Raw genomic sequence first — 16,626 nt, 5'->3', positions numbered from 1 at the left:
GTCCGCGCCCCCCACCTTTAAGCGGCGGGCTCCAGCAGGAAAAGCTGGAGGCCGGAAAAGAGTGAGACAGGTAGCGCGCAAAAGTAAAAGTGGAACCGAGAGTGGTACGAGAGACAGAACGAGAGCAAGACAGACAGACATTACGAGAGCGAGACAGTTTGTCTCTTTCCCGACAATCCCCTCTGTGCACGAACCCTTACATATGGTAATTAAACATTAAAACACCTGCGGCTTATAGTCCAGTGCGGCTTATATATGTACACATCATTCAATATCATTCAATTTAGCTGCTGCGGCTTATACTCCGGTGCGCCTTATAGTGCGGAAAATACGGTAAGTAGACCAGACCCAGTTGCTATCGCATTGGTGTCTATGGGAGAGCCACTAAGTAGACCGGAACTTTAAAAAAAATTCAATGGTCAACGGCCTGAGTAAACTATCTTCATTTATCCACCATCATTGGGTGAATGTCATGATGGGGAGCGGGCGCTTCACATCATCCACCTAGGGACAAAGCCTGTGACTTGCTTTGCTATCCTGAGCAGGGTGCCTTTGAAAGGAGTGATTCCTGGGGTGGCGTTAAGTGTTGAGGTGAAGCAAATGAAATTTAAGATTCCCTGTGTCTGTGACACCTGCTGTTTGGTGCAATGCAGACCAGTTGGTGAGCATGGTGAAACTGAGAAGACACTGTCTGTCCTTTTGAGTCTTTACCTGATAAAGTAATGTTAGGACATGTCAGTCATTACATTTTAGTCATTTAGCAGACACTCTTATCCAGAGCGACTTATAGTTAGTGAGGGAATACATTTTCATACTGGTCCCCCGTGGGAATCGAACCCACAACCCTGGCATTGCAAGCGCTGTGCTCTACCAACTGAGCTACACGGGACTACTAGTTATCAATTGAGAGCTTTCGTGCCAAACCCACTAAGGGGTTTCAGATGCCAAGCTTATGGTCATGTTGCAGCAGTGTGTAGGAGGGGAGATTCTGAGATGTGAGAAGTGTGCAGGAGGGCATGGGACAAAGGAATGTGTAATATTGGTGGAAAAAACTGTGTAAATTGTAGGGGATGTTGCTGGGGATCAGAAGTGCCCAGTGCGAGAGAGACAGGTTGAGGTTGCCAGGGTCAGAGTAGAACAGAAGTTGTCGTATGCTGAGGCAGTGAAGAGAATAGAGGATGATGGATCAAGGGTGAGTAGTAGGCCTAGGCCAATACAGAGTGATAGGAATGTGTGTTTCAATAAGGTTGGGGCTTCTTAGCATTCATTGCCATGGTTATCAACTGTAACGCAGAAATTGAATGTACATCAGAGAAAATAGATGTTGTAGTGGCAGCTGCAGAGAAGTACTTAGGTGTACGAGGTTTTACTGCAGAAGGGTTACAAGGTGTGTTGAACGAAAGAGTCCGGTCTCCCAGGCAGTAGGCCTGGTGTAGGATCAGTTAAGGTCAAGGTAGTGAAATGGGGAGATTAAAAAAAGTGTAGTATTGGTATATACAGTAGGTGTAGGGTTAGTTGGTGGTGCATTATTTTTCTTCCTTTTCTCCCTATCACAAAATGTAACGTGATCGACCACACACGACCGCCCAGTAGGTGGCCGCATGCACAAACAAAATGTGCGAACGCCACATAATACCAAAGAAGAAGAACGTCATGACGTAAAATCTGAATCTTTGTCGAAAAAACTCACAACAGTTTACTCTGTCCGGATAATAATCGTAGTTAGTCATAATCAACAAGACAACCCGGAAGAGACGGATATATCTAAGAATATTACACAGCATGGACTTCATGTAAATATCGTTATAGCAAGATGTGAAATGACCCAGGAGAAAATACCGACTGAGACCAACGACATCATGTTGGTCCGAAATATGAGAGATGGGACCCCTGTAAGTGAAATGAACGTTACCCACGTTTGGACCTCCTTCAAAATATTTAGCTAGCATCTGTAGTTAGCTAGTAACGCGTTAGGCACTGCTATATGCCGGATAACGTTGTTTAGTCCGTCATCTTTTGTTGCTACGGTATGCCAGTCGACGTTAGCATGTTATTAACAAGCTAACGTTACTAGTTAGTAAGTTAGCTTTCTAGCTAACGTTAGCTATCTCTTCTGATTTCGCAAGCTAATATCTCCCCCATTTTGACAGTCTCATTTTCACGAGGTTATTGTGTCCATTTAGCTACGTATTTTCACATGATTCAGAGTTAGAAAGCTTTGTAGCTAAACATTTTAAAACTCGTTACCAATTAAGTTTACTGTCCGTGCTCTTGAATTCCAATCTGATATGATTAGCTAGTCGAGGGTCGGGGTCATATGAACAGGGTGCACATGACAGTAAGTCAGTGGTTATAGCTACCAGGATAACATCCAGCTGGGTGCCCTAAAATGTCTTTATCAGACATAACATTGTAGTAACGTTAAACCAAAATGTTTGGTCTGCAGCTATGCATGTAGCTAACTAGCAAATTCCATTACTTACTTGGCTTATTTAACAGACAGACATTTTTAGACTGATAGGACAGCTGAAAATACAATATTTTTGGTTATGGAAAATATATTTCACACCGGTTTAGATGGTACAATGATTATATGCATTATACTTGCTTGTTTTGTCACATAAACACAAATTTGGTGAACTATTCGAATTTGAATAACCAGGAAATGGCGGAGCGATTTCTGCATATTGTATCTTTAAAAAGTATAAAATTATGTGTTTTTTTTGTTACTGGCCTACACACAATACCCCATAATGTCAAAGGGGAATTATGTTTTTCGAAAATTTGACAAATTAATCCAAAATTACAAGCTGAAATGTCTTGAGTAAGTATTCAAACCCTTTGTTATAGCAAGCCTAAATAAATTCAGGAGTAAAAAGTCACATAATACATTGCATGGACTCACTGTGTGCAATAATAGTGTTTAACATAATTGTTTTATATAATATAATAATAATATGCCATTTAGCAGACGCTTTTATCCAAAGCGACTTACAGTCGTACGTGCATACATATTTTTATTTTTTTGACTACCTCATCTCTGTACCCCACACATACAAATATTTCTACGGTCCCTCAGACGAGCAGTTAATTTCAAACACAGATTCAATCACAAAGACCAGGGAGGTTTTCCAATGCCTCGCAAAGACGGGCACCTATTGGTAAAAAAATAAGCAGTCACTACAAAGAGACATGCTTCCTTCCTAACTCAGTTGCCGGAGAGGAAGGAAACCGCTCAGGGACTTCACCATGAGGCCAATGGTGACTTTAAACAGTTACAGAGTTTAATGGCTGTGATAGGAGAAAACTGAGGATGGATCAACAACATTATAGTTACTCCACAATAGGGATTAACACCGGTAACCGGGATCCCGGGACTGTACCGGGACCACTCTTCACAATTCCTGAAAAAATGTAATGACAAGACCTGGGAAATTACAACATTTCCCCCCAATGTCGCACTAATGCAATTCCACAAAATACACAACATGCGCAGCAGCAGATTGGCCAAAAATAAAATAGCACATTATCCAAACAGGTTGTCGCATGGAAGCCTTTAGCCGCGCGTATTTACTTCACACAAAGTCGCAAAAAATTAAAAGCATACGCATTATTGACACTGCCGGACTGCACATGAGACCCGAATGCAGTTTAGAGTTCTCATCAGAACTGACAATTTGATCCTGGTCCGACCCAAGCCCGGTGAGCTGAAGCCCGAGCCCTGGTCCGACATCACAGAAATTAAATGAGCCTGAACATGAAAAAAGCCAGGTTTCTAGAAAACAGTAGGCTATATTGATTTAAATGTGTTGAGAACAACGCGGCAGAGGCAGGCAGCAGCGGCGTGAGGAGACGAGGGAACAGCCATTGGGCCTAGAAAAAGAACAGAGAGAGGAAAACTCACCTTAGTTATGATCAACTGAATGATGAAAATATTGAATAAAGTAGGCTAATGCAATTTAATTCTTGCTTATACTGAAACTCCCAAAGTCATATCCAACCATTAACGAATTTAAAGCAATAGTCGTGTGTGTGGTCACCTAGATTAAACATTTTAGCACCGTTTTGATTGGGACAGCGCCATCGCATTGCTTTGAGCCAAACGTGGGGGATTCGTCTAGATAAATCAATCAATGTCAGATTTTGTTTTCACTGAATCTCTGTTTAAATATTTGGTAACAATTAGACTGGGGAAATGTTAGCTAAATTGAGATGAGTGCTAATGTTTGCTCATATGTTAGCTGAGCAGAACATTTTGCTAGCATGTTATACAAGTCTGCTTGCTCTTCACTCGCGTAGTAACCTGTCCTACTCACGACCAAAAGCCTGACAATCAATCAATGTGATTTTGTTTCACTGAATCTCTGTCTGTATATTTGGTTAATTAATCTCTGGCTGGACAAGTGGAAGTGGTAGCTCATTTATTTGTTTCCTCATCTATCTACTAATCAGAAACATTTTAGCATGCAATAATGTAGCCTAAATCAAGCGTGTTATCGATTGACTCATGTAGTAGCCTTATAGAGAGCCGAGGCTATTTTATCACTGAATCCCACTGAAACCCAGAATTGCATGAAAATTCCTAACTTTATTCTGTAATCCATAGGTTACATTATCAAAGCACGTCTCGCCTATGCATGTCAAAATACCGCTATAACATTTCCCCCGCTTCTCTGCGCTGTCTCCTGTTGCTGCCCATATGAGAGCTTCGGTAGAGAATGTGTGATCAACAAACGGTATGAGAGTAGATATGGATTTTTTTTTTTTTACAGAGTTGGTCCCCGTTAAGATACCTTGATATTTAAACAATTTCCTCTCTTCATCTCCCTGTTATTCATAAGCTGATCTGTATAATCAACAACTCGATTTTGCCAAATAGGAGATATTCTGTCATTCGTAGGAGGTTATCTAGCAAGCTTAGCAATTTTGGTCATTTGACTTTTGTTTGACTGCCGTTTCAAAGTTTGTAGGATTTGAAAACGCTATAGCCTACTCAGGGTGAGCTCTGTGCATCCTGAGAACACTCTGTGTGAAGATAGCCTTGGCCTACTGCTTAATTGCGCTGAATTAATTGAGGAACATGATAACACTTGGAATTTATGAACGGCCTGTTTCGCAATTGTCGATAGAAGGTACTCTATCATTACTAAATATCAGTTTCACTTGCTATGAAATCTTTACATAGTGGCGCAGCCGGTAATGTGTCGCATCGACAATCTAATTTTGGGAGATCCCTGGCATATCTTGGTTTTAAATTCTTTAAATGGGCACTTCTGATTTTTGCGGTATTTCCCGGGACTCTCTGGCTAAATATGAAATGTTCCCGGTATTGAAACATGGTAGATTTTCGGGAAAATATTAATCCCTACTCCACAACACTAACCTAATTGACAGAGTGAAAATAAGGAAGCCTGTACACAATAGAAATATGCCAAAAATGCATCCTGTTTGCAACAAGGCACTAAATTAATACAGCAAAAACATTAGCAAAGCAATTCACTTTTTGTTTTGAATACAAAGTGTTATGTTTGGGGCAAACCCAATACAACACATTACTGAGTACCACTCTCCATATTTTCAAGCATTGTGGTGGATGCATCATGTTATGGGTATGCTTGTAAATGTTAAGAACTGTGGAGTTTTTCAACCTAAAATACAAGTCCAAATATACACTGGAGTTGCTTACCAAGAAGACAGTGAATCTTCCTGAGTTACAGTTTTGACTTAAATCTACTTGAGAATCTATGGCAAGACATGAAAATGGTTGTCTAGCAATGATCAACAACATATTTGACAGAGCTTGAAGAATTGTGAAAATAATAAATGGGCAAATGTTGCACAATCCAGGTGTGGAAAGCTCTTAGAGACTTAACCAGAAAGAGTCACAGCTGTAATCGCTGCCAACGGTACTTCTACAAAGTATTGACTCAGGGGTGTGAATAGTGCATTCGGAAAGTATTCAGACCCCTTCCCTTTTTCCACATTTGTTATGTTACAGCCTTATTCTAAAATGTATTAAATACAATTTTCCCTAATAAATTCAATTGATTGGACATGATCTGGATAAGGTCACACAGTTGACAGTGCATGTCAAGGAATTGTCCATAGAGTTCCGAAAAAAGATTGTGTCGAGGCACAGATCTGGGGAAGGGGACCAAAAAATGTCTGCAGCATTGAAGGTCCCCAAGAACACAGTGGCCTCCATCATTCTTAATTGGAAGAAGTTTGGAACCACCAAGACTCTTCCTAGAGTTGGCCGCCGGCCAAACTGAGCAATCGGGGGAGAAGGGCCTTGGTCAGGCAGGTGACCAAGAAACCCGATGGTCACTCTGACAGAGCTTCAGAGTTCCTCTGTGGAGATGGGAGAACCTTCCAGAAGGACAACCATCTCTGCAGCACTCCACCAATCAGGCATTTATTGTAGAGTGGCCAGACGGAAGCCACTCCTCATTAAAAGGCACATGACAGCCCGCTTGGAGTTTGCCAAAAGGCACCTAAATGACTCCCAGACCATGAGAAACAAGATTCTCTGGTTTGATGAAACCAAGATTGAACTCTTTGGCCTGAATTCCAAGCTGTAGGAAACCAGGCACCATCCCTACGGTGCAGCATGCTGGTGACAGCATCATGCTGTGGGGATGTTTTTCAGCGGCAGGGACTATGAGACTAGTCAGGATCGAGGAAAAGATTAACGTAGCAAAGTACAGAGAGATCCTTGATGAAAACCTGCTCCAGAGCGCTCAGGACTCCTCAGTGAATTTAATAAAAATAGTGAAACATTAAAAAAGTTATATTTTTTAGAGAGAACTATTCTACATCTATTCACTTCACCAAATAATTGATTAAAACACACTGTTTTACAATGAAGGTCTACAGTAGCCTTAACAGCACTCTGTAGGGTAACACCATGTTGTAGCCGGAGGACAGCTAGTTTCCGTCCTCCTCTGGGTACATTGACTTCAATACAAAACCTAGGAGGCTCATAGTTCTCACCCCCTTCCATTCAGGCTGGGCGATGCCGTATGTATCGAATTAATTCAAATTTTGTTAAAGAATAAAAGTTTTGTTGTTGTTCTTTTTCATGAACGTTTATGTCCGCTTGTTCTCATGTTGGATTTTTGGTCTTGTCTCCTTCACTCCTCTGTGCTGTGTACACCTTCCCATTTACACCAGAGATCTGTATATAATGACGAGATGCACGTCTCCGCCCTAACAATGGGAGTCGTTGTCCCAAATGTGAGAAGGCAGGCGACAAGCTTAGGTCCAAAATAAGCCCATAGAAACGCATTGGCCTTATTTTTGAGAGCTTTTAGCGAGAGTGAAAACGCCTCTTCCTCTATGGATTACACACACACCAAGCCCTTCTCCCTGCCTCTCACGCCAACAAAGTTGAGAGATCACATCTTCCTCTTTGACCAGGGTTGCCATGTTTATCCCGCCAAATTGGGCTACTTTGAAAACTTGAAAACTATGTTGCGGGTGAAAATGTATTGGTTGCAGGTGTTTGGGCTACTTCTAAGTTGCACTGCGGCCGCCATGGCATTTCTCTTAAAAAAACATATATTTCACTGTGAACTGCTGCTGCTGACTGTCAGGCAGTGAGGCAGGCTGTTGCTGAGTGAGTGGTGGGGAGGGCCGGAAGGGGGGGGGGGGGGGGGGGTGTTGAGAGAGCACCGTCACGTGAGTGAGAGGAGACAAAGCAGCACACGCGCTCGTCAACTTTTGACCAATTGTAGGTAGACTATTTAACTTGTCATTATGCGCAAGTGGAAATTTGAAATGGAAATTATGGAACTCCCACGCGTGCTTCTGTTATGGAGAAAAGTCCTCAATTAATACATTTCCATCAAGTAGCCTATTAATTTATATGCCATTGTAGGCTGCCATTTTGATACAGTTAATATGTTGAAATGACTATATCACTGGAGTCGTTGCAAATCAATTTGTGCCACTTGTGTAGCCTACCTGGAGCTGGCAAACAGATTTAATAAATATCAATAAAGTGTATTGTTGTAGCCTTGTGTTATAATGCAATTATTAATGGCCACATTTAGTTAATCAAATGGGAAGTTATCAAAGCTGTATCACAATTGCCGATAAGTGGTTAGAACACATTAGATTGACGGTAACAGTCAGATTAGGCTACAGGTAAAAAAATATGAATAATAATAATCACTAGCTGTTGACAAGCATATTCAGTTCATGTACATATTATTAAGATTTAATTCAGTGATTGAAATTACAATCCCATCCTCAGTAGCCTATTCCAGCAGGCTATTGGGAAACACAAGCACTTTTTACCTCAATCGCTAAACTATTCATGTTGAATAAATTGGTCTGTTAATTTGAACTAAGCAAGCTGCTAAATCGTTCAGATGACATCTTGCCTACATTTAGCTTAGGCTACTGTAGACTGAAGACGGAGGCCTATCAGGGGCTATAGGCTACCTGCATCTACAGTTGAAGTCGGAAGTTTACATACACCTTAGCCAAATACATTTAAACTCAGTTTTTCACAATTCCTGACATTTAATCCTAGTAAAAAGTCCCTGTCTTAGGTCAGTTAGGATCACCACTTTATTCGCTTATCTTTCTTTCATCACATTCCCAGTGGGTCAGAAGTTTACATACACTCAATTAGTATTTGGTAGCATTGCCTTTAAACTTGGGTCAAACGTTTCGGGTAGCCTTCCACAAGCTTTCCACAATAAGTTGGGTGAATTTTGGCCCATTCCTCCTGACAGAGCTGGTGTAACTGAGTCAGGTTTGTAGGCCTCCTTGCTCGCACACGCCTTTTCAGTTCTGCCCACAAATGTTCTATAGGATTGAGGTCAGGGCTTTGTGATGGCCACTCCAATACATTGACTTTGTTGTCCTTAAGCCATTTTGCCACAACTTTGGAAGTATGCTTGGGGTCATTGTCCATTTGGAAGACCCATTTGTGACCAAGCTTTAACTTCCTGACTGATGTCTTGAGATGTTGCTTCAATATATCCACATAATTTTCCTTCCTCATGATGCCATCTATTTTGTGAAGTGCACCAGTCCCTCCTGCAGCAAAGCACCCCCACAGCATGATGCTGCCACCCCCGTGCTTCATGATTGGGATGGTGTTGTTCGGCTTGCAAGCAGCCCCCTTTTTCCTCCAAACATAACGATGGTCATTATGTTCAAACAGTTCTATTTTTGTTTCATCAGACCAGAGGACATTTCTCCAAAAAGTACGATCTTTGTCCCCATGTGCAGTTGCAAACCGTAGTCTGGCTTTTTTGTGGTGGTTTTGGAGCAGTGGCTTCTTCCTTGCTGAGCGGCCTTTCAGGTTATGTCGATATAGGACTCGTTTACTGTGGATATAGATACTTTTGTACCTGTTTCCTCCAGCATCTTCACAAGGTCCTTTGCTGTTGTTCTGGGATTGATTTGCACTTTTCGCACCAAAGTATGTTCATCTCTAGGAGACAGAACGCATCTCCTTCCTGAGCGGTATGACAGCTGCGTGGTCCCATGGTATTTATACTTGCATACTATTGTTTGTACAGATGAACGTGGTACCTTCAGGCGTTTGGAAATTGCTCCCTAGGATGAACCAGACTTGTGGAGGTCTACAATCTTTTTTCTGAGGTCTTGGCTGATTCCTTTTGATTTTCCCATGATTTCAAGCAAAGAGGCACTGAGTTTGAAGGTAGGCCTTGAAATACATCCTCAGGTACACCTCCAATTGACTAACATGATGTCAATTAGCCTATCAGAAGCTTCTAAAGCCATGACATCATTTTCTGTAATTTTCCAAGCTGTTTAAAGGCCCAGTCAACTTAATGTATGTAAACTTCTGACCCACTGGAATTGTGATACAGTGAATTATAAGTAAAATAATCTGTCTGTAAACAATTGTTGGAAAAATTAATTGTGTCATGCACAAAGTAGATGTCCTAACCGACTTGCCCAAACTATAGTTTGTTAAGAAGAAATGTGTGAAGTGGTTGAAAAACAAGTTTTAAAGACTCCAACCTAAGTGTATGTAAACTTCCGACTTCAACTGTATCTAAGCAAACCATGGCAAAGTTGAAGTACAATCATAAACCCAGATTTTAGTTTGTAGCCTATGCCTATTGAAATGACAAGTCAATCTCGCAAATGGGCCATTTCTAACTGTTTGTTGTCTTAATATCTGGCACATAATAATGGCACAATGGCCAGAAAATAGCCTAACATTCTTTTATAAAAAGTTAATCAGTGTTTCTTTCTCTGAGATTTCGAGATCCTCTGTCCATATTTACATTTACATTTACGTCATATTTCATCACTCAAACTCTCCTGTCAGATTTATCTATAGTTATGCTCATGCGCAAAAGGGATTTATTTAAAATTATAAACCGGTTTCGAGCCCTGAATGCTGATTGGTTGGCTGAAAGCTGTGGTATATCAGACTATATACCATGGGTATGACAAAATCGCTTTTCTTTTTTTTTAGCAATAAGGCACCCTAGGGGTTTGTGGTATATGGCCAATATACAGTACCACGTCTAACAGCTGTATCCAGGCACTCCGCGTTGCGTCATGCTTAAGAACAGCCCTTAGCTGTGGTATATTGGCCATATACCATACCTCTTCGTGCCTTATTGCTTAATCATAGCAGTCAAACAAGTTAAATCGAAATCCATTGATGGAAAATGATCTGGCGAGTTTAATAAGGGCGAATTATCTTTTCTCTTGCGACATTCAAATTAGTTTATTACGTCATGTCATAGTTTGCAAGAATTATTCCTTTGATGAAAACCGCATTTTTCTTCTAACGTAGTTATGTCGATATTCCTTAATTGGCTCAAATTGTTTATTGAATAAATGTGGCAACTCTTGCTGTGAAAGAAATAAAATTGGGCTAGTTTTCATGCCTTTTGGGTCGGTTCTGAGTGGTCATTGGTCTAGGAATTTTAGCTAGACCTGGCAACCCTGTCTCTGACAAGCGTTTTCAACTTTCCATTTGAGTTTTGGTCCAATGGAATTGGTCGTATGGACACCAAAACACATTGAGACATTATTTTACTGTAATAGAGGAGAAGTTAACTTTTCTAACTATACCCTTTTTATGTCTCAACTACTCAAATTGCACGCAGAGCAGACTGTAAAACGAGAGTATCAATGAACAATGCTCAGTTTGATGCGTGCGGCATTGGGCTACCACGTACCGCTAGCAGCATTTTAACCAATGACTGTTATACTAGCTGTGTTTTATAAATGTGCAATAAGCATAAAACACAATTATATAAGGAATTGGCTACTCATTCTCATTCTGAGAAATAAGGTAGGCCACTTGATTTCAACATCTGAACAAAGTGGATAGGCTAACATGCTTTTCAAGCAGTTGGAGACAGACAGAAGGGTGTGTTCATAACAATTCAACTGTTCAACCTTGTTAGCTAGCAAATGGATCCAAATTGGCTAAACTTGAAATATAAAGATTAGCTGGCTAATTTCTTTAATTTTTTAAATACATTTTAGCAGACGCTCTTATCCAGAGCGACTTACATGAGCAATTAGGGTTAAGTGCCTTGCTCAAGGGCACATCGACAGATTTTTCACCTAGTCGGCTCGGGGATTAGAACTAGCGACCTTTCGGTTACTGGCACAACGCTCTTAACCACTAAGCTACCTGACTCGTTACTGGTACCCCCTGTATATAGCCTCATTATTATTATTATTATTATTATTATTATTATTTTGGTAATTTGTAAATATTTTCTTAACTCTTATTTTTCTCAAAACTGCATTGTTGGTTAAGGGCTTGTAAGTAAGAATTTCACGGTAAGGTAATATGTACGTGTAGGTAGGGGTAAAGTGACTGCATAGGTAATAAACAGCGAGTAGCAGCAGCGTAAAAAAAGGGGCGGTCAATGCAAATAGTCCAGGTGGCCATTTGATTAATTGTTCAGCACTCTTATGGCTTGGGAGTAGAAGCTGTTAAGGAGCCTTTTGGACCTAGACTTGGCGCTCTAGTACTGCTTGCCGTGCGGTAGCAGAGAGAACAGTCTATGACTTGGGTCACTGGAGTCTTTGACAATTTTTTGGGCCTTCCTCTGACACCGACCTAGTATATACAGTGGGGAGAACAAGTATTTGATACACTGCCGAATTTGCAGGTTTTCCTACTTACAAAGCATGTAGAGGTCTGTAATTTTTATCATAGGTACACTTCAACTGTGAGGGACGGAATCTAAAACAAAAATCCAGAAAATCACATTGTATGATTTTTAAGTAATTAACTTGCATTTTATTGCATGACATAAGTATTTGATACATCAGAAAAGCAGAACTTAATATTTGGTACAGAAACCTTTGTTTGCAATTACAGAGATCAAACATTTCCTGTAGGTCTTGACCAGGTTTGCACACACTGCAGCAGGGATTTTGGCCCACTCCTCCATACAGACCTTCTCCAGATCCTTCAGGTTTCGGGGCTGTCGCTGGGCAATACGGACTTTCAGCTCCCTCCAAAGATTTTCTATTGGGTTCAGGTCTGGAGACTGGCTAGGCCACTCCAGGACCTTGAGATGCTTCTTACGGAGCCACTCCTTAGTTGCCCTGGCTGTGTGTTTCGGGTCGTTGTCATGCTGGAAGACCCAGCCACGACCCATCTTCAATGCTCTTACTGAGGGAAGGAGGTTGTTGGCCAAGATCTCGCGATACATGGCCCCATCCATCCTCCCCTTAATACGGTGCAGTCGTCCTGTCCCCTTTGCAAAAAAGCATCCCCAAAGAATGATGTTTCCACCTCCATGCTTCACGGTTGGGATGGTGTTCTTGGGGTTGTACTCATCCTTCTTCTTCCTCCAAACACGTCGAGTGGAGTTTAGACCAAAAAGCTCTATTTTTGTCTCATCAGACCACATGACCTTCTCCCATTCCTCCTCTGGATCATCCAGATGGTCATTGTCAAACTTCAGACGGGCCTGGACATGCGCTGGCTTGAGCAGGGGGACCTTGCGTGCGCTGCAGGATTTTAATCCATGACGGCGTAGTGTGTTACTAATGGTTTTCTTTGAGACTGTGGTCCCAGCTCTCTATACTTGTTCTCCCCACTGTAGGTCCTGGATGGCAGGAAGCTTGGCCCCAGTGATGTACTGGGCCTTACTCACTACCCTCTGCCTTGCGGTCGGATGCCGAGCAGTTGCCATACCAGACGGTGATGCAACCGGTCAGGATGATCTCGATGGTGCAGCTGTAGAACTTTTTGAGGATCTGGGGTCCCATGCCAAATCTTTTCAGTCTCCTGAGGGGAAAAAGGCATCGTCGTGCCCTCTTCACGACTTTCTTGGTGTGTTTGGACCATGATAGTTTGTTGGTGATGTGGACACCAAGGAACTTGAAACTCTCGACCCGCTCCACAACAGCCCCGTCGATGTGAATGGGGGTGTGTTCGGCCCTACTTTTCCTGTAGTCCACGATCTCCTTTGTCTTGCTCACATTGAGGGGGAGGTTGTTGTCCTGGCACCACACTGCCAGGTCTCTGACCTCCTCCCTATAGGCTGTCTCATTCTTGTCGGTGATCAGGTCTTAATGATGGTGTTGGAGTCGTGCTTGGCCACGCAGTCGTGGGTGAACAGGGAGTAAGCACGCACCCCCCCCGTGCTGAGGATCAGCGTGGCAGATGTGTTGTTGCCTACCCTTACCACCTGGGGGCGGCCCGTCAGGAAGTCCAGGATCCAGTTGCAGAGGGAGGTGTTTAGTCCCAGGGTCCTTAGCTTAGTGATGAGCTTGGTGGGCACTATGTTGTTGAACGCTGAGCTGTAGTCAATGAACAGCATTCTCACATAGGTGTTCCTTTTGTCCAGGTGGGAAAGGGCAGTGTGGAGTGCGATTGAGATTGCGTCATCTGTGGCTCTGTTGGGGCGGTATGTGAATTGCCCAGCTTTACCTTCCATAGACTTACACTGTAATCATGACAACACCCGGAGGACATCCTCCAACCTATCAGAGCTCTTGCAGCATGAACTGACATGTCCACCCAATCAAAGGATCAGAGAATGAATCTAATACTGAAAGCATAAGCTACAGCTAGCTATCACTGCAGTGCATAAAATGTGGTGAGTAGTTGACTCAAAGAGAAAGTCAATAGTTTTCATTTCCTTCATTTCTTCAAAAATGAAAGCGAAGCAAGAGAGAGAGAGAGTTGGCTATATTTAGTCTTTTTTTCACTTTCACTTACCTAGCTAGTTTAGCCTACTCAAACAGAGAGGGATCTTATGTTAGCTTGCTGTCTATGGCTATCCAACACGGGAACTCTTCCAAGTCAAAAGTTTTCGCTTTGTCATTATGTGGTATTGTGTGTAGATTGCTGAGGATTTGTATTTATTTAATCAATTTTAGAATAAGGCTGTAACGTAACAAAATGTGGAAGAAGTCAAGGGGTCTGAATACTTTCCGAATGCACTGTAGGCCTAAGTAAGTTACGATATTCAGACTGAACAGGATGCGCTCTTAGGCTTACAGCTCAATGGTGGTTATACAAGGCTATACTAAGCCTACTAATGATAATGACATTACTTATTATTTTAATGATAATCATAATAGTAATAATAACAATAAGAACGAAATCAAGAAAGAGGGTTATTATTCTTATAAATATAATTCTTCGGACAATTTGGAGCAGTGTAAACAACACTAAATGAATTAACAATAATACCAGAGAGGCGGTTCTAATTTTAAAAACATTTAAAGCCTTTATTACAGCATAGCAAAGCTTAAAAACAGCCCCATTTTGAAATAGTTTATCCGACATGTTGTGGTTGTGTGAGGCTTGGTGCTCATGGAATCAGTAGGCTATTATACAAACACAAAAGCAGGATCTGTCTTATTTCTGTCTATAAATGGATGATTTATAAAGCCAGGCACATTTAACAGTTAGGCTATTGATTTATAGACCTAATTAAGGTGGAGTTTCCTCTCTCCTCACTTTTCTTAGACAATAAGGCAAGGGCTGTTTTCTCGTCTCCTCATTCTGCTGCTGCCTCCGCGGCATTGTTGTCAACAGCAATATGCTGGTTAACTTTGCTATAATGCACATAGCAACATGGTCAAGGAAAAGTTTCCAACATGACGTGAATGCAGCAATAATCCCCCTACTGTAGCATTCTCCCCACTTTTACATATTTTAAAGTTGAAAACAACAAGGAAGGGTGTATGAAGTTCTTGCTCAATGTTGTTATTTCAGAAATTGTTATTACAGATTAGACTACTGGTATTTTTCACCGTGGACTGTCCTAAACAGTCTCTGTCACTATCTTCCCATTGCAGCACACCGGCCGTGCCAAGGTGTCCCATGCAGTTGTGGTCATCTTTCTAGAGTTCTTTGCTTGGGGACTGCTTACAACACCAATGCTGACTGTAAGTAAACACACCAGACACACACGTTTTAAGTTTGATGTTTTGTTAGTCGTTTTATCACAGGAGACAGTTGTATTACTCATCCCTGCGTTCTTTACCAAAAGGTTGGCTGTATGGCTTTAAAGTCAAGTAGATCACATCATTACAGTCTTTTTGTTTACAAAGCCCTGCTCCATAAGCTTCCGACTTACCTAACATCACTGTTAAGATTTAAAATGACAAGTTATCAAACCTGTTCACAGAGTTGGTTAACTTTGGAGACTCCTTTGGTGTCTACAGAGTTAGGTAAATCGGCCTTTAATTTCCTTGCACCCTATGTTTGGAATAATCTCCAAAAGACGTTTCTATTGGATGCTTTGAAGTACCTAGGACAATTCAGACAGAGGATTTTTATAATGAAGAATGTAATTGTTTTAATTGATTGTGTTTTGTATCTTAATATGTATTTAATGCGTATATTGTCTGCATTTATGTTTATCTATACTTGCCTGTTGTATGTGCTTGTTTCTGTATTGTGTAGGGTTTAATCTCAATATGACTTCTCTGTTCAAATAAAGGTAAATCAATGTACAGGATACACATGGTATACAGTGCATTCTGAAAGTATTCAGACCCCTTCACTTTTTCACGTTACAGCCTTATTCTAAAATTGATTTAAGTTGTTTTTCCCCTCAATCTACACACACTACCCCATAATGATGAAGCAAAAACAGGTTTTGAGAAAGTTTTGCTAATTTATATATATATTTTTTACTGAAATACTACATTTACATAAGTACTCAGACCCTTTGCTCAGTACTTTGTTGAAGCACCTTTGGCAGTGATTACAGCCCCAAGTCTTCTTGGGTATGACGCTACAAGCTTGGCACACCTGTATTTGGGGAGTTTCTCCCATTCTTCTCTGCAGATCCTCTCAAGCGCTGTCAGGTTGGATGGGGAACGTTGCTGCACAGCTATTTTCAGGTCTCTCCAGAGATGTTCGATCAAGTTCAAGTCTGGGCTCTGGCAGGGCCACTCAAGGACATTCAGAGACTTGTCCCGAAGCCACTCCTGCGTTGTCTTGGCTGTGTGCTGTTGTTGTCCTGTTGGAAGGTGAACCTTTGCCCCAGTCTGAGGTCCTGAGCGCTCTGGAGCAGGTTTTCATCAAGGATCTCTCAGTACTTTGCTCCGTTCATCTTTACCTCGATCCTGACTAGTCTCCCAGTCCCTGCCGCTGAAAAACATCCCCACAGCATGATGCTGCCA

The 16,626-nt window shown here is 41.6% G+C and overlaps 1 protein-coding gene across 1 annotated transcript in view; it reads left to right on the top strand.

The window, feature by feature from the left end:
* The first annotated feature begins 1,661 nt into the window (after positions 1–1,661).
* mfsd14bb (major facilitator superfamily domain containing 14Bb) overlaps positions 1,662–16,626 on the top strand; it is a 29,695-nt gene continuing 14,730 nt past the window's right edge. Inside the window, exons 1-2 of the mRNA XM_084177457.1 lie at positions 1,662–1,892; positions 15,292–15,381. Coding sequence (XP_084033583.1) covers positions 1,821–1,892; positions 15,292–15,381 — 162 coding nt within the window. The 5' untranslated portion in view covers positions 1,662–1,820. The remainder of the gene's footprint in view (positions 1,893–15,291; positions 15,382–16,626) is intronic.

The sequence above is a fragment of the Coregonus lavaretus genome, assembly GCF_964263955.1.
Source record: "Coregonus lavaretus genome assembly, chromosome: 14".
Lineage (NCBI taxonomy): Eukaryota > Metazoa > Chordata > Actinopteri > Salmoniformes > Salmonidae > Coregonus > Coregonus lavaretus.
This window is presented reverse-complemented; position numbering and strand designations above follow the sequence as displayed.